General features: G+C 45.1%; 1 protein-coding gene across 1 annotated transcript in view; it reads right to left on the bottom strand.

Moving 5' to 3' along the window:
- ANTXR2 (ANTXR cell adhesion molecule 2) overlaps nt 1–19,053 on the bottom strand; it is a 374,917-nt gene that overhangs the window by 224,097 nt on the left and 131,767 nt on the right. Inside the window, exon 10 of the mRNA XM_029600240.1 lies at nt 11,126–11,195. Coding sequence (XP_029456100.1) covers nt 11,126–11,195 — 70 coding nt within the window. The remainder of the gene's footprint in view (nt 1–11,125; nt 11,196–19,053) is intronic.

Here is a 19,053-nt window from a genome sequence, read left to right as displayed (position 1 = left end):
GAACTCTGGACTCAAGAAAGTCTGAGGCGAAGTCATTCGTAGCAATGGTCAAGGCACGGAGAAGGCAGGTGCGGTCAGACGTAGCAATGGTCAACATAAGAACATAAGAACATAAGAAAATGCCATACTGGGTCAGACCAAGGGTCCATCAAGCCCAGCATCCTGTTTCCAACAGTGGCCAATCCAGGCCATAAGAACCTGGCAAGAACCCAAAAACTAAGTCTATTCCATGTAACCATTGCTAATGGCAGTGGCTATTCTCTAAGTGAACTTAATAGCAGGTAATGGACTTCTCCTCCAAGAACTTATCCAATCCTTTTTTAAACACAGCTATACTAACTGCACGAACCACATTCTCTGGCAACAAATTCCAGAGTTTAATTGTGCGTTGAGTAAAAAAGAACTTTCTCCGATTAGTTTTAAATGTGCCCCATGCTAACTTCATAGAGTGTCCCCTAGTCTTTCTACTATCCGAAAGAGTAAATAACCGATTCACATCTACCCGTTCTAGACCTCTCATGATTTTAAACACCTCTATCATATCCCCCCTCAGTCGTCTCTTCTCCAAGCTGAAAAGTCCTAACCTCTTTAGTCTTTCCTCATAGGGGAGTTGTTCCATTCCCCTTATCATTTTGGTAGCCCTTCTCTGTACCTTCTCCATCGCAATTATATCTTTTTTGAGATGCGGCGACCAGAATTGTACACAGTATTCAAGGTGCGGTCTCACCATGGAGCGATACAGAGGCATTATGACATTTTCCGTTTTATTCGTCATTCCTTTTCTAATAATTCCCAACATTCTGTTTGCTTTTTTGACTGCCGCAGCACACTGAACCGACGATTTCAATGTGTTATCCACTATGACACCTAGATCTCTTTCTTGGGTTGTAGCACCTAATATGGAACCCAACATCGTGTAATTATAGCATGGGTTATTTTTCCCTATATGCATCACCTTGCACTTATCCACATTAAATTTCATCTGCCATTTGGATGCCCAATTTTCCAGTCTCACAAGGTCTTCCTGCAATTTATCACAATCTGCTTGTGATTTAACTACTCTGAACAATTTTGTGTCATCTGCAAATTTGATTATCTCACTCGTCGTATTTCTTTCCAGATCAAGGCACGGAGAAGGCAGGTGAAGTCAGGCGTAGCAGAGGTCAGGCTTGGAGAAGGCAGGCGAGGTCAGGCATAGCAGAAGTCAGGCTTGGAGAAGGCAGGCAAAGTCAGGCGTAGCAGAGGGCAGGCTTGGAGAGGGCAGGAGAGGTCAGGCGTAGCAGAGGGCAGGCGAGGTCAGGCGTAGCAGAGGTCAGGCTTGGAGAAGGCAAGCGAAGTCAGGCGTAACAGAGGTCAGAACCAGGTAATCGATCCAGTAAACAGACAACATGAGCACAAGGAACAGGAACCAGGAATCACAGGAACAAGACAAGCGCAAGGCAGCTAGAACTCGGAAAACCAGAACAGGAGACCAAGGCGACCTGTTGCAAAGGCAACGCTGAGGAGCACTGCCTGGGCTTTTATATGTTGAGGGAACTGACGTCAACATCCAGGTTCACGCCGTGTGCCCTTTAAAGGTTTCACTGGTGCACTCGCCCAGGGAGGGGCATGGCGCTGTCCGCAGCATCTCTTCGCGAACCCCGCAGAGAGGCCCGACGGATGGAGGCATCCTGGCTGGAGGTCCCGGGAAGCGGAGCAATGCCAGAGGAGCTGATGGAAGTCTGAGGTTGGGCCCGGCGGCCCTCTGCCACCAGCGACGAGGAGCTGGAGCCTGAAGCTTGTGTAGAGGTGAGAGGGTCGCACAGCAGGGCTGCCACGGGTGGCAAACGTAACTGTACCCCCCCCCCTTTACACCCCCCTCCTGGAGGTCAGGGTTTGCCCGGATGGGCACGATAGAACTTAAGAGGAGGGTCTTGTCACTACACAAATTCAACCACACCTGGCTTGAAGAAATGCCTCGCTTCCGCACATCGAACCGCCCCATAAGAAGTGCCCATGCAGGCTCCTTACACACCCCTTCCCTTAAGTCTGCCCATCTGTCCCTCACCAGAGAAAGGGCATTCTCCATAGCTGGTACCTCCCTCTGGAACTCCCTCCCCGCCCCCCTCCGTATAGAGCCATCTCTCACCAAATTCAAAAAAGGAGTCAAAACCTGGCTCTTCAAGCAAGCCTACCCCGATACAAACATAAAGTAGACCTTAGCCTAAACAGATCTCGCTTTTGACCTTTTCCCCAGCCAGCCTCCCCCCCTCCGCACCCTTCCACCTCTGGCACCTCCCTACCTCATAATTTCCCCTGATTCCTTTTAAACTCTACCCCTTCTCCTCCCCTGAATCTTGCTTGGAACTCCCTCGACCCACGAACTCTTAGTTAAGATAACGTTGTATTGATTGTATAAAGTTCTTCTCTCCCCTGCATTTCTGCCCTTTTGCTCACTTAGCCCTCAAATATCTGTTTTATAATGCCTCTTTTAGGTATATAGCTCCCTCTTTTTTACCTCTTTGTTTTGCTTTGACTACAATTTGGTTTTTTTGTTTATTGTATTTCCTCCTTTTTCAGTTCATTGTAAGCCGGCATGATGTGCCTTACGAATGTCGGCAAAGAAAAGCCTTTAAATAAATAAAAGATGTTGCGAGCAGACTCCAAGAAAGTTTCCTCGGATCCATAACCCTCCCAAGAAAAGAGGTACTCGCATCGGCAGCCTCTACGGTGGATGTCCAGCACTTTATGGACCTTATACGTGGTATCAGTCTCTGCCACCAATGCAGGTGGCTCAGGGACCTTCCGAGCAGGCCAGGACAACACTACCGACTTAAGCAATGAAACATGAAAGGTATTATGTATACCCAAGGAAGGAGGCAATCGGAGCTGGTAAGTCACAGGTTTGATGAGTCGGGTAATCAGGAATGGTCCAATGAATCTTGGAGCAAATGTCTGCGAAGGAATTCGGAGTCTAATATACTTGGTACTCAACCAGACTTTCTGGCCAGGAAGGAATTCAGGAGCTGCACGGCGATGACTGTCAGCAGTCTTCTTGGCCTGGGAAGGGGTCTAGCGCAGGCGAAGATTTGTCTGTTCCCATAATGTCTTAAGGGTATCTGCAGTAGCCTGTGCCGCAGGAGACGGCACGGAGAGAGGTATGGATAATGGTGGTCGAGGTTGTTTCCCATAGACTATAGAGAATGGTGATGTTCCAGTAACTGTGGCGATGTGAGAGTTGTGTGAAAACTCTGCCCAGGATAAGAGGTCCGACCAGTTGTCTTGTTGGTCATTGATATAGGCCCGCAGGAACGCCTTCAGGGAGCGGTTCATCCGTTCAGCTTGCCTGTTGGCTTGGGGGTGATAGGCGGTTGTGAGGCTGATGTTAATACTGAACTTTTGGCAAAGGGAGCGCCAATATCTGGCGACAAATTGAGGACCTCGATCGGAAACAATATCCATTGGCAGGCCATGAAGTCTGAAAATATGATGAAAAAAGTGATGTGCTAGCTCTGGTGCAGATGGTAGGCCCGGAAGAGATACAAAATGGGCCATTTTTGAAAAACAGTCTACGGTGACCCATATCACGGTATTACCCTTAGAAGGGGGCAGATCTACGACGAAATCCATAGATAAGCGAGTCCACGGTTCCTCAGGTGCTGGAAGTGCTTGTAAAAGTCCCCAAGGTTGCCCGACCGGGGGTTTTTGTTGTGCACACACATTACAGGATTCAACATATGTCTTAGCGTCAGAGACCAAAGTAGGCCACCAGAAAAACTTCTGGAGCAGTGCCATGGTTTGTGCACGTCCTGGGTGGCCGGAAAATTTGGAATCATGTGCCTAGCGAAGAACTCTTTCCTCGAGTCGTCGGGGCACCACGGCTTTCCTGGAAGGAACTGGATGAGTGGCAGACAAGGAAATACAAGCTGGGTCAATATTGTGAGTTGATTCTTCGGGGATGTCTTCAGGTTCAAAAGATCGGGATAAGGCGTCTGCCCGGAGATTCTTATCCACAGGGCAGTAGCGGAGCTTGAAATTGAACCTTGAGAAAAATAAGGCCCATCGAGCTTGACGGGCATTGAGGCGCTGAGTGTGACCTAGATTTTCTAAGTTTTTGTGGTCAGTGAACACCGTGAATTTATGTTGTGCGCCCTCAAGCCACAGGCGCCACTCTTCAGGAGCCAATTTAATGGCGAGCAGTTCATGGTCCCCAATACTGTAGTTCTGCTCTGCCAACGAAAATTTTCAAGAAAAGAATGAGCATGGAGCTGTGGTACCAGAAGCAGTGCACTGACTTAGAACAGCTCCAGCCCCAATGGTGGAAACGTCCACCTCCACTAAATTGACGAGTCGGGTCAGGGAGACGTAAGCAGGATCCCTTTTCGAAGGCTTCTTTCAAACGATAAAAAGCGGTAAGGGCCTCGGGTGGCCAATTCCGTGTATTTTGGCCCTTCTGGGTCAGGGCTGTCAGAAGAGCAGCCAGTGTGGAGCAATGCTGGATAAAGTGGTGATAATAATTAAGGAATCCCAAGAAGCGCTGTCAAGGTTGAATGGAAGTTGGTGGCACTTGGAAGGTGTAGCAAGCAACGAAGAACTCTGGACTCAAGAAAGTCTGAGGCAAAGTCGTTCATAGCAATGGTCAAGGCAATGAGAAGGCAGGCATGGTCAGATGTAGCAATGGTCAAGGCATGGAGAAGGCAGGCATGGTCAGATGTAGCAATGGTCAAGGCACGGAGAAGGCAGGCGAAGTCAGGCATAGCAGAGGTCAGGCGTAGCAGAGGTCAGACTTGGAGAAGGCAGGAGAGGTCAGGCGTAGCAGAGGTCAGGCTTGGAGAAGGCAGGCGAGGTCAGGCGTAGCAGAGGTCAGGCTTGGAGAAGGCAGGCGAAGTCAGGCATAGCAGAGGTCAGGCTTGGAGAGGGCAGGAGAAGTCAAGCATAGCAGAGGTCAGGCTTGGAGAAGGCAGGTGAAGTCAGGCATATCAGAGGTCAGGCTTGGAGAGGGCAGGCTAAGTCAGGTGTAGCAGAGGTCAGAACCAGGTAGCCGATCCAGTAAACAGACGAGATGAACACAAGTAGACACAAGCTCACGTTATTCGCTTTAAGTTAAGTACTAATTTTCGCATTTATAATTAGTTCATGTCAATCGTATATATGAAGAGTTCTGTGTAAAGCGTTATTAAGCTAAGTTCATGTTTTAATGTAAACCGATGTGATACTCACAGTGTATGTCGGTATATAAAAAACCTTAAATAAAATAAAAATAAATAAAATAGACAGACGAGATGAACACAAGGAACAGGAACCAGGAATCACAGGATCAAAACAAGCGCAAGGCAACTAGAACTCGGAAACCAGAATAGGAGACCAAGGCGACCTGTTGCAAAGGCAACGCTGAGGAGCGCTGCTTGAGCTTTTATATGTTGAGGGAACTGACGTCAACATCCGGGTTCGCGGCCAGGTTGGGGTGTGGTGCTGTCGGCGGCGTCTCTCTGCGAACCCCGTGGAGAGCCCCTGCAGAGAGGCCCTCCTGGCTGGAGGTCCCAGGAAGCAGAGCAGGGCCGGAGGAGCTGGTGGAAGTCCGAGATCGGGCCCGGTGGCCACACCACCGCCAGCGACGAGGAGCTGGAGCCTAAAGCTTTTGTAGAGAGGTGAGAGGGCCGCCCGTGGGGCTGCCGCGAGCGGCAAGCATAACAGGAGACACATCGCCTCAGGAGACAATCCCCCATTGATGTTTTGGTTTACAAACCAGACCTGGCAGCTCTCATCCACAAGTTTCATCTTCTTCCCATTGCGATATCACAGCTCACAGCTGGATTGCAAAAAGATGTCAAAAACCTTAAAATACAGAGTGGAGCAGAAAAAGCTGCATATAGCTTGGCCCAATTTACCAAAAGATCAAATCACTGGAGCAAAAAGTTCAAACCTTATAGACAAGCAGGAAGAAATGGAAAATAGGCAGAGCAGGTCCAATGTGCAAATCCTGGGATCCCTGCAGGGAGTGATACAGAAGATGTGGTTTGAATTGTTAAGGAAATCTTCCAAATGATAGTGGGCAGAGAGAATGGAGTAAGCCCTATATTAGAGAGAGCACACTGCACATTTGGTAACAATTAAAAAGGCATGAGCTAGATACAATAAATTTAATTTAATTTAATTTAATTTAATTTAATTATATTTAAATTTAAAAAACGCTGGCAAGAGAACAAGGTCTGAAGTGGTTTATTTCCACTCCTTTCAGGATAAACAACTCCTGATGAGTAGAGCTCGTGGGGAGGAGTTCATTTACAAGGGAGCACAAATAAAAAGTTTTGCAACTTATCTCAATGCTGTCTAAAGAAGCATCAAAGAATTCATTCCCTGACAACCTGGCTACAGTCCAAAAATGTGAAGCATCCATGGGGGCTTCCATTCTCTTTCAGCTTCTCCTTTGATAAAGATTACGTTGAGTTACAGTTCTGGCCGCGAGCACCGCTACCAGTCCCTTACCTCAGAGCTCCTGGACCTGTTCCCACTTCTCGTGGCCTAGTTCGCGGCTGGTTCGGCAGCATCCCCGCGAGGGCCGCGCCACAGGGAAGCCTCCCATGGACGCCCTGCTTCTAGGTGCACGCGCATGCCACTTGGGCGCTTTTCTAGGCCGTTTCCCGCCAGTGGTGACTCCGCGCAATTCCTGACGTCAGATGCCGCGTCCTTGATAAGCCGGCCGCAGCCATCCAGTCTTTGCCTTGCAACAGGCTTACCTACCGGATTCCTGTTGCTTCGTGCCCCGGAGTGAGCTGCCTTGGAACTCGCTCCGTTCCTGCTTGCCTGCTACAGTACCTGCTTGGTTCCAGTACCCGAGTCTTGCTACAGTTCCTGCCTGGTTCCAGTATCCGAGTCCAGATACAGTTCCTGCCTGGTTCCAGTATCCGAGTCTTGCTACAGTTCCTGCCTGGTTCCAGTACTCGAGTCCTGCTACAGTTCCTGTCAACTGTTCTAGTCTGGTTCCAGTTCCCAGTTCTGGTCATCAACCCGCCTAAGTGCCAGCGGCCGGGCTCCTATGGGCTCCTCCCGGGGGGGCTTCGGCTTCCAAGGGTGAAACCTCGCCTAAGTCCCAGCGGCTGGGTTCCTACGGGCTTCTCCCGGGGGAGCACCAGCTTCCAGGGTGAAGAGCTCCTCTACGTCCTGCCTGAACATCTGCCTTCCGGCCTTTGGTATCTCAAGAGACTTTGTACATCTTTCCCAGTCTCCTGCAGGTCGGCCCAAGTGTCCACTAAACTGAGTTTCCCTAACAACGTGTTTGCTCATTGTCTGCATTTCTTTGAAATGGTGCCTGATGACCACATTGAATCTGTTGTGGAGCAAGACACAAAATGTGGAGAGAGGCTTGGTTTAAAAGAAGAAGATTGTCTAACAGAACAGGGAGCAGGGAGACAGGCATCTGGAAACAAGGATGACTCTAGAATGGAGCTCCTCATGGAAGAGGGGACTGCATAGGTAGAAGGCTCCTTCTGAAAAGAACATAATGGACTTCATTAGCCCAACTGTGGTCTGTAAACTTGCTTGAGAGTCTAATTTGGGATGAGTGATTGGAGAAGAGTTTTTGAATTTCCATGTTCCTCTTTTCTCTCCATTCCTTAGATGTCATCTGTTTCTCCTCTCTTTCAAACTATGGATTGGGAGAGGGAGGAGAGATGAGGTAGGGAAAGGATAAGGAATGTGCTATGTTATTATTCTGTCTTGATTTTTACTAAGCTGAGTCTTTGAAGAGAAAATCTTGGACTTCCAAGACTGAAGCACAAGACACTCCCTATGCCTGTTAAAAAAATGGGAATGGGCAGAAGGGGAGTGTTTTAATGAAGCATGGTATGACATATTAGGAAAGTGGGAGAGCAGGGTAGGGGCGGGTGGGATATTCCCTATGGAGGTAACACCAAGGAGGGGCATGAAACAGTTAAGTGTCTGAGGGATTTTCCAATTATTAACATGGAAAGATGTGTTGCTGTTTAAGAGTTGGAGAAAGAAATATTTGGAGTTGTTATTTTGCACTTTGATGTTTGTACCTGATAGTTGTGAGGGAATAATAGGGAGGTGTTGATATGTGAGTATTAACTTTTCTTTCTAAAGGGGCTGGAGATGGACTAGTGAGGACAGAGATATCAGTATAGGAGGAGATGGACTAGTGAGGACAGAGATATCAGTATAGGAGAAAATAGCCAAATGTTTTTTTATGCTCAAGCAGGTAGGAAATTAACACAATTAACACAGATTAGGTATATTGGCTATTCGGGATTCCCCTCAATGACATATGGGAGGAGTTAAAGACAGAGCGTGCTAGACGCTTAATGTAAAACGATTAAACTCTCCAGTCACGAGGGCAATGCTTTACAGGGAAATGGCAAAACTGAAGTCAGACATACTTTTCTTACAAGAAACAAACATCAAAAGGGGATGGGAATTTAAACTAATCAAAAGGCCAGGGAGTCCTACGAGGCATCATTTACTGGGAAAAAGCATGGGGTGGAGATATCGATTTCTAAGAGAATGCATGTACTAGCACATAAAGTCAAGATAGACCCAGATGGTAAATATATTCTGGTCAAAGGGCAAATCTCTGACCAAACTATCACCTTAGGGTCTGTGCAAGCACCTAATTGTGAGAAAATTGATTTTATTTCACAATTTGTTAACTGAATTTGCTCTCTTCTCTGAAGGGTCAGTGCTTCTGGGAGATTACTTCATTACTGCCCCAAATCCAGACCTTGACAGAAAAGGATCAGAGAAAGAGGGCATCAGAAATTTTAGGGAAATTCTGGAGTTACCACGTGATGCGGTAACTTACCACTTCGCATCAGTATTATCACACTGTGGGGCTAAGTTTACTGCACAGTGTGATAAAGCCTACTTTTTTGTATCCTGCGCTGGAGGAGGGGAGGGGAGAAGATATAGCAGCTTTTAAGTTAGAACATGGGGAGAGCCATCAGCTGTAGCTATTCACCGGCTGGATGAACATCTACACCAAAACCTTACGCTTCTAGTGCGGCTGCTAAACACTGAGCTGGAAGCGCCCGGGATCACCACGGACTGCGATCTTGGAAGCAGGCTGAGGAGGTGGGGGGGTGGGGCGCCCGTGCACCATACCGCCCACGTCACACCCATGGCAGAAGCAAGCCCCTGAATACTGAGTGGGAACTTGCTGCCGCAACCAGCCGGTCCCCTCCTTCAAAGATTTGGCTGCTACCGCACAGAGAAAAGTTTTCACAGCCACCGATGAGGTCTGATACAATAACCTTCAAAATTAAAAAGCCCCCTCTTCTCACAAATTTAAGTTGTGTAAATCTAGGTTAACTGGCTTTTTTTTTTTTTTTTGCAGGACAAGTTCAAGGAATACTGGCGGCCAAGCTGCAAAAATAAGGAGTACTTGAACTTAGAAGCATTACAAAGAGGGAAGGCTTTTCTCTTAGTATTGCTGTACATCTATGCATCTTACTCTGAGGAAGCTAGGACAAAATCGGCAGCGTGTTGGCCACTGGATAATGGTATGCAAGTGCTCTTGGCAGTAACAGAGCACAAGCTTCTTCAGGAAACCGGAATGTGTGGTGGCCAGACAGGTTCGTTTTCCATTAGTCCCGGGATAGACATTAGGGGCGTACACTATATTAATGAGTTCCAGACCTTACTTTGAGTTTAGTTTTGCTGCAAGGTAATTCTGGAGAAATAGAAGAGGATAAGTAGATTTGTGGATGCTTTATAAATCTTAGGTAAGGATTAAAAACACTTCTTGAGCCCAACACGCCCCTGTGCAACTGCTGGTTGGGGGACCTGCGCTTGATGAGCCTAATACCACATAATCTTATAAAAGGATAAAGTCACACAAGCCGCCTCCTAGGCAGTGCCAAAAATTAAAGCCACACAGTATTCTGCAGGCATCCAAGCTGAAGTGCAGTGCTTAAAAATAAACGAGAAGGAACTGCAGCCGAGCAAAAGATTCACGACCGATACAAGTTTATTTTGGGTAGCTTGGCACCACATGCCTCTTGTTCACATATTGCTCATCCCTAAGGAACTGACTGTATCAAATCAGATAAAGATTACAAAGAAACTCCCCTGCATGCCAAACGGGATACTACAGAGACAGCACAAAAGCCTACTGGTTAGTGCCCAGCACTGCCAAGGGGAAAACATGGGTTTCATTTCTGGCTCAGATTCCTGTTCCCCAGTGAAACAGCTGAGAATGGGAATTTTGATGTAAAAGCTTTCACAGCCTCCAGCAGAAAAAGAACCAAGAACTTTTCTTAGAGAATAAATTACAGGGAATGTGTAAATTGGGATGTGCAGTCGTCTGAAATGGCACAGGCAATGTCAACGGCCTATGTTATTTCATGTTACGAAATGATAGAAACCCCCCCACACACACACACAAAATCTGGTGTTTTTCCTTCTATCCATTTAGTGCGCACTATTTCCAGAATCTAAAAAAAAATGAAAAAGAACTGGGAAAAAAAAAATAAACAACATGGAAATTTTCCCTCAAACGACACAATACAAATTTGTTTGGCCTACACCCCCCTAATGAGTAAGAACACTATAATAAAATGTTTAGTTATTAAATTTAAGATATTACTAATTTAGTTCATAAATTAGGTACATGATTGAAAACAACAAAGCTTATGTAAAGTCTTGCAGGCCAAAAACTGTTACCCTTAGCAACAAAGTTACAGATATGTTTTTGTTTTTTTGTTTTTTTAGTTTGCAGTACTGGTTTAATGCCTTGTATCTTTGCTAGTGGCCCACATACTTCAACAACAATGTTAAGTACCAAACATAATACAAGACTTTAAAACATCGTGTCCATATATGACTCTCACAAGCATATTTAGATCTCCCTGTGAGGATTTCACATGCGCCTGAGCGGTGAGACAAGTGGTCACTTTTCAACCATTACCAAGCTGGCTAAATGCACGGCTTTCAAGGCACCGTTCAAACTAGTTGGGATCCCAGCAGACTACTTGAAAACACCTCTAAATCTGGTCATGTAGAGGTCAGAGTTGTTTACTGAAAGCGTGATGAGAAGCCATCGACCTTAACTTCCCGGCCCAGCAAAGGCAGCAGTGACGTGTCTGCTTTTATCCAGAGTAAGTAAAAATAAAAGATTCCGCAGGGTACTTACTCTCCAACTTTATGCAGAACAGCTGACGGACAAATCATATAGCTAGGCTTTACCATAAGTGGCTTGTGATCTGAAAAATTAATTACAATACATTCATTTTAGTGGACCTGAAGAACAATGTTTTCAGATATGAATAAATTAACAACTTTCTTCCAGGAACCTAGTCAAAATTTATCAGAAAAGGCCATGCTAATTTTCTTTTATACATGCTTTTATGTACCCTATCTCAAACTTTAGAGGGAACAGGTAATAAATGATTTTAAATAAATATAAATCAATCAAGCTATAAATAAATGTACAGTAGGAAGCATATAGCAAACCCTACTCTAGAGGATGTACTAATCTTGATTTGTAACTAGTATTACAATCAAGACCTATGGTACAGTTCTCCATCTGATTCAAGGCTGAGTACAATGTAACTTGTTCATTAAGAGCACCAGTGGTCTACAGAATCTATTCTTATTACTGTGATTATTTACAGAGTACTGCTGAATAACAAAGTATCACAAATAAAATGATGGAGCTAGGATCCATTTTAACCATGGCTGCTTCACAAACAATAAGATCATTCATCAAAATGTGCTATTGCCTGCGATAATCACAGTATCACATGGTGCAAATGCAAATTTTTTAAAGGGGTGGGATTAATGAAGGACAATATTGCATGTTTTTAATGCCAGAAATAACTACACCTTTCTTCCTAGTGTTAAGCAATTTGTGATAAAGAGAGGAGAGAGAGAGAGTGAGATAGAGAACACCTCTTGGGAGGCTTTCACAGTATGCAACTATTTATATCACTATAGGAGAGGTAGCTAATAACTCTAGGTGAAGTTTTGATGGTGGTTTAGGGTTTTGGGGCCAGTTTGACATACAGAGTCAGATGTACCAACGGCACAGTACATCTCAGTGAAGGTTTGACATCATTTGGAGTGAGAAAAGTCTCACAAAGATGAGATTTCTACAATGTTCTCTCACCCTAGCTTGATAGTACCCTGTTATAGAGTCCATCAAGCTAGGGCGAGAGGACACTGTAGAAATCTCATCTTTCTGAGGCTTTCCTCAGTCCAAATGATGTCAAACCTTCACTGAGGTGTACTGTGCTGTTTGTGCGTTTCACTCTGCATGTCAAACTGGCCCCTGAAACTGCACCTCAAGGCTCTCTTATAGTGATATAAATAGTTGAATTCTATAAAGACCTTATAAAGAGTCTCTCTAATAATAATCTGTCTGGGCACTTCATGGGTATGAAAATACAAGTATCATAAGACACAAAAACTTTAATGCACTACCTATGCAAAGCAGTAATTCTAAAATTATCATAGACATGCCCTTTTTTCTTATCACGGTCGTTATCCATGCGAAATTATAGCATTTTTATGAATCTAGGGCTTTGACCACAAAAACAAATTTTTTTAAATCACAAAAGCTATGGAATAAAGCTGATAATGACTTTTCAAACATTATGTTCAGAAAATATATTACAATTACATTTGCTATAAAGTCATGAAAATCTGGAGAATCACAGCACAGAACTTTACCAACTTACACAACCATGTGCCAAAGAAGACTTCACAATCATTCCTCTAAAAATCGACCTTTATCAATAAATGACTACAGATCACAGAACTATACCAATTCTGGGGACAGAGAAAAAGAGAGATGTGCTTTGAGCACAGGTAAGATTCATTTCCCAGAAAACAGACACAGGTACTATATCTTAAAATGTTATCAACCTTCTAGTACCCTGTGTTCCTCTCAAAGAGGACTTCTGGAGATTCCCTCCCCTAAAAACGCATGATTACACACTAGAGAATGCGCTTTTTCAGTTGCCAGACCTACTCTCTGGAACTCTGTATTGATCTTAGACAATGTGATTCCGTAAAGAGTTTTAGAAAACAAATTAAAACTTTTATTTTTAAGTCTGCCTATTTTTGGTTGCGCCCGTCGGTCGCAGATGGCTGCGCCATCTATTACTCACCTTTTTCTACCTGATTCTGTTCATTTCTGGAAGATGGTTGCCTCTGCTTCTCCTCACCGTCCCCTCCGGTGTTCCCAGTCTGGCATGGGCGATTGTGTTCGCCATCTTTCTCCAGGAGTCACCAAGGGCACGCGTGTGCAGCCCCGCCCTTTACATGCGTCATGGCGGGAACCTCGGGGGTGTCCCCACTGCATGATGTCACTAGCTCTGTTATTTAATCCCCGCTCACGATTCATTCTACGAGTTAGCAAGGAATCCACATGCTGAGCTCACCACGATACCAGATGCTCTCGCTCTGTGTACTCTCGCTCCAACTAGGAAGCCTAAGATACCTGCTCCTTTGGGGCCTTGCCATACTCCTACCTACCCTTCGGGGTTGCCTACTCAATACCAGGATGCCTACGGTACCAGCTCCTCGGGGGCCTTGTTAGTCTGGAACCTCCGCTCCTCTGGGGTTCCTTTATACCACAACAACCAGCATCAGAGTGAGTACTGCCACTCCTGTTCTGTCTCTGCATTGTCTCATTTCTCTCTCCATAGATCCTCGGCCTACCCTGCACCACGGACCACTACTAGATCTATTGGCTTCTCCATCTAAGCTTGGGTTCTCGGCCTACCCCGCTTCGCAGACCACTACCGGACCCATCTCCCTTTTGGGATCTGGTGAGACTGTGGAACTGCCTTTTCCACCCTGCAACCTCCTGACGGCACATTACCATCTGGTTCCTCCTCTCCTGGCTGGAATCATCACCCGTTCCTCGGGTTATCATCTACGTTGCAGTACAATAAAGCTAATTCTCTGTGTCCATCTCTGCCTTGAGCTAGCTTATCGCTGCAAGTCCCCACAGGGCCCCACCCTGTGGGAGGTGCGATCTCTTACGGCAACCAAGGGCCCACGCTTCAATGTCCAAAATACAACATTTTTAGATGCTTATATTATCTGTTTTTGATTACTTTTACATGTGCTACTTTTATGTTTTGTTAATGCTATTTAATTTTTTTATCTTTTTAGTAATTTTAAAACTTCATTGTTTTGTATTTGTTTTTATAATTATGTATGTTATATTGTTCATCTCCTAGGCCATTTTGTGTTATGCGATTCACAAATTCTAATAAATGTAAATGTAAATATCAATTAAGATATCTCATTCCATATTTTCTTAAATATTTCAAACATATGACCTGATTAACTAAGGGTTTTTCCCATAGACACAAAATGGGAGAAAAACCTTAATGAATCTGGCCCATACTTTTTATAGCCCTTTATTTACTTAAGTGTTTTTTTTCAAAGGTCTCTTCTGAAATATGGCCATGCCAAAATCTTCAGATGGATAGCCATGTTAGTCTGGTGTAGTAAAAATGACTGGTGGCACTTTATACACTAATTTATTGAGGCATAAGCTTTTGAGGACAGAGTCCATTTCGTCAGATGCAGTTGACAAAATAGAAGAGTTGCTTACCCATAACAAGTAATCTCTGAGGACACCAGGATGTCTGTCCTTAGATATGGGTGACATCATCAGATGGAGCCTGGCAAGAAAACTTGATTTCAAAGTTTCACCAAACTTTCAGGCCAATACAGTACAGTGCAGCGCACTGTTAGCCGGCATTTGGAGGCGCGTTTTCGACGCACTAGCTTTACCCCTTATTCAGTAAGGGGTAGTAGCGCGTCCAAAACGTGCGTCCAACCCCTCCGAACCTAATAGTGCCCGCAACATGCAAATGCATGTGATGGCCCTATTAGGTATTCCCGCACGATTCAGTAAGTAAAATGTGCAGCCAAGCCGCACATTTTACTTTCAGAAATTAGCGCCTACCCAAAGGTAGGCGCTAATTTCTCCAGGCACCGGGAAAGTGCACAGGAAAGCAGTAAAAATTGCTTTTCTTTGCACCCTCCGACTTAATATCATGGCGATATTAAGTCGGAGGTCCCGAAAGTTTAAAAAAGTAAAAAAAAAAAAAATTTGAAATAGGCCTACAGCTTCAAAACTGGACGCTCAATTTTGCCGGCATCCGGTTTCCGAACCAGTGGCTGTCAGCGGGCTCGAGAACCGACGCCGGCAAAATTGAGCATTGGTTGTCAAACCCACTGACAGCTGCCTCTCCTGTCCGAAAAGAGGCGCTAGGGACGCGCTAGTGTCCCTAGTGCCTATTTTTACTGCCGGGCCTAATTTAAATAAATTTATTTACTGTATCGCGCGCACAGGAGAGTGTCCTGTGCGCGCGCTGGGAGAGCGGGAACTCGCCCGCTCTCCCGCGTTTTTTACTGTATCGGCCCGTTTGAGAATAGCCTATTAGGTATGTGCAGCCTGTTATACTGCCAGGCATCCATGCAGGGGCTCTTTCAGTCTATAATTTAGCTTAGACTTGGAAAAAACAACTCCAAGAGGAGGAAGGCAGGTTTTGTGAGGGATGACATCCTGCTGCCCTCAGAGAACGCATGATATAGGAAAGCAAATCTCTTTTTCCAAGGACAAGCAGGATGGCAGTTCTTACATATAGAGACTCCATAGCTACCTACTGCCTCAAATGAAAAAAGGGGGAAAAAAACAGAACAGCGCCAATAAGCAAAAACTATTTTTGGTGGCAATAAACCATTTTTATATTTCTGTCTTTTTAAGGGGCAGTCTGGAACCTAAATAACAGGCTCTACGAGGGATGGAGTTGGGTTCTGCACCTCAAAGAGACTCCTCAGGACAGACTAGCCAAACCTACTGTCATCTTAGAAGTTGCTGTCCAAGCGACAGTGCAAAGTGAATGTGTGACGAGAACTCCACAACCCAGCCTTGCACATCGCCTCCATAAAGAGGCCAATCTTAGGCCTGGATTTTCCATTCTCGCAGAGAATGGTGAGTCCAGCGGTAACGGGGGGCGGGCCTGTGAAAGCCGGCAGCGATCGCACCACCGCTGTGTTATCGCTGCCGGCTTTCGCACCCAATAGCGCCACCATGAAAGGCGCTATTGGGTGCACTATTGGTGGCGATAACGTGGCTTATCTTATCGCCGACAGTGAAGATACCGCCACGTCCGCCTCCTCGCCGCCCCGACTCCTCCCTCCCTGCCCTGACTCCGCCCCGACTCCGCCCCCCGCTTGCTATCGCACGAGAAAAGGGACTTCGCGTGCGATACGGATAGAAAATGACCCCCTTAGGTAGGCTTCCAATGCTGCCTTAGCTCTGACTCTCTGAGCCATGATATGACCCACCAGATTCAAGCCTGCCAGGGCATCATAGAAAAAGATGCAATAAGAACATAAGAAATTGCCATACTGGGTCAGAACCAGAGTCCATCAAGCCCAGCATCCCATTTCCAACAGTGGACAATCCAGGTCACAAGTACTTGGCAATTACCCAATCAGTAAATAAATCCCATGCTAGTAATAAGTAGTGTCTATTCCCTAAGTCTACTTGATTAATAGTAACACTAACTGCCTTAACCACATCCTCCGGCAATGAATTTCAGAACCTAATTGTGCAATGAATGAAAAATAATTTTCTTCAATTTTAAATGTTCTATTTGCTAGTTTCATGGACTGCCCCCTAATCCTTGTATTATATGAAAGAGTAAATAAATGATCCAAATTTACCCATTCTAGTCCTCTCATGATTTTATAGAGCACTGTCATATCCCCCTTAGCCATCTCTTCTCCGAGCTGATCAGCTTTAGCCTTTCCTCATATGGGAGCTGTTCCATGCCTTTTATCATTTTGGTCGCACTTCTCTGTACCTTTTTCGGAGCAACTATATATTTTTTGAGATATGGTGACCAGAATTGCACACAGTCTCACCATGCAATGATACAGAGGCATTATGACATTTTCTGTTTTACTCACCATTCCTTTCCTAATAATTCCTAACATTCTCTTTGCTTTTATGAATGCTGCCGCACACTAAACCGAGGATTTCAATGTATTGTTCACTAAGATGCCTAGATCTTTTTCCTGTTTGGTAACTCTTAATATGGAACCTAACATCATGAAACTACTGCATGGCTTACTTTTCCCTATGTGCACTAGAGATGTGAATCGTTTTTTGTGTTCATGTCGTTCTTTGTTTTTCGGCCGCCGCAGGAAATGTCATTTTTTGCGGTTCAGGGTTTTTTTTTTCTCGCAAAAAATCGTTTTTTGAGTTAATGCGCACTAACTCCCTGTTAGTACATGCTAACAAAAACCGTTAGATTTTGTTATTTTTTGTTACTTTTTGTTAGCGTGCACTAATCCAAAAAATGAATTTTCATGGAAAAATGGGAAAATCCAGATCATTTTTTGGGCCCCCTGAAACATGCCAAATTGGACAATTTCATTGAAATTTTCCAATTTGGAAAAAACGAATGCACATCTCTAATGTGCACCACCATGCACTTGTCCATATGAAATTTCATTTGCCATTTAAATGCCCAGTCTTCCAGTCTCACAAAGTCCTCTCTCAAGTTATCAAAATCTGCTTGTGATTTAACAACTCTGATCACCAATGAGTTCCCTTTTCCAGATCATTTATAAATATATTAAAAAATACCAGTCCCAGTAAAGAACCCTGAGGCACTCCACATTTTACCTTTCTCCACTGAGAAAACTCACCATTTAATTTGTTTCCTGTCTTTTAACCAGTTTGCAATCCACAAAAGGACAGTGACTTCTATCCCATGACTTTTTAATTGTCTTAGGCATCTCTCATGGGGGACTTTGTCAAACACCTTCTGAAAATCCAAATACACTAATCTAACCCCTTCAAAAACATGTAGTAGATTTGTGAGGCAAGACTTCTCTTATGTAAATCTATGCTGGCTGAATCTCATTAAACCATGCCTAACTATATATTCTTTGATTTTTGTTCTTTACAATAGTTTTCATGATTTTTCCTGGCAATAAAATCAGGCTTACTGGTCTATAGTTTCCCAGATCATACCTAGAAACCTTACAAATATTGGGTTACATTGGCCACCCTCCAGCCTTCAGGTATATTGTGACGGTATATTACTGAATGATGGCATAGAAAAGATTTAAAATAAAATAAATAACTAAACTGATAGATTACAAATTACAAGTGATAAATCTAAAATTTCATTTTTTAGTTCTTTCAGAACCCTGGGGTCTTTTCCATCTGGTCCAGGCAATTTGCTACTGTTCAGTTTGTCAGTCTTCCCTACTGCATCTTCCATGTTCACCAGGATTTGTTTCAGTTCGTCTGAACCTTCACACTTGAAAACCGTTTCTGGAACAGGTCTCTCTCAAACATCCTCATTAGTAAACACACAAGCAAAGAATTCAGTTACTCTTTCCATGATGGCCTTATCTTCCCTAAGTGCCCCTTTCATCCCTTTATCCTCTGTTAGCCAATGAGTTAAAGTGTGCTTGGCAATTTGTTGGTGTCTAAAGAAACAAAAAGCTGGGTGGATTTTATAACGGCTTCAGTCTGCTCCATTTTGAAGGCTAAGGCTAATTCACTTTTGGGGACATGTGGCCTGGGAAAGAATGTTGGAAAGATGATTGATTGAATAATGTTGCGCTCCCCGGCCGCCGCAGTCCCGCAGCCAGGCTCACTGACCCCTGACGAGGCCCTCCGGGTTGGGCCTGTCTTCTCCGGTGGCGGCAGGCAGCTTTTCCCATGCTTGCCCTGCTCCCTCGCCTCCTGGGCCTCCCCGCACAGCGGGGACTTCCTCCAGGCCCCGCTAGGCCTTTCCTCTGCCACGCGATCAGACGCCGCTGCCATCTCCCTTCCAGCCTGATGGCCTTAGGTGCCAGCACGCCTCAACTGGATTTAAAGGAACCGTGGTGGGAAAGCCACCCGTGGCCCCTTCTAATGCCGTCTGCAAGCTTCCCTATATAAGGCAGGCTCTGGCAGTCAGAGCTTGCCTTGACAACAGGCCTCCATGCTGTTCAGCTGTGTTCTGCATTGCCTATGTTCCTGTTCCTGCTTCAGTTCCAGTCCCTGTTCCGGCTCCTGCCTTCTAC

Source organism: Rhinatrema bivittatum, chromosome 1 (assembly GCF_901001135.1).
Source record: "Rhinatrema bivittatum chromosome 1, aRhiBiv1.1, whole genome shotgun sequence".
NCBI classification, from domain to species: domain Eukaryota; kingdom Metazoa; phylum Chordata; class Amphibia; order Gymnophiona; family Rhinatrematidae; genus Rhinatrema; species Rhinatrema bivittatum.
The sequence above is the reverse complement of the archived record's forward strand: the minus strand, read 5'-3'. Positions and strand labels throughout refer to the sequence as shown.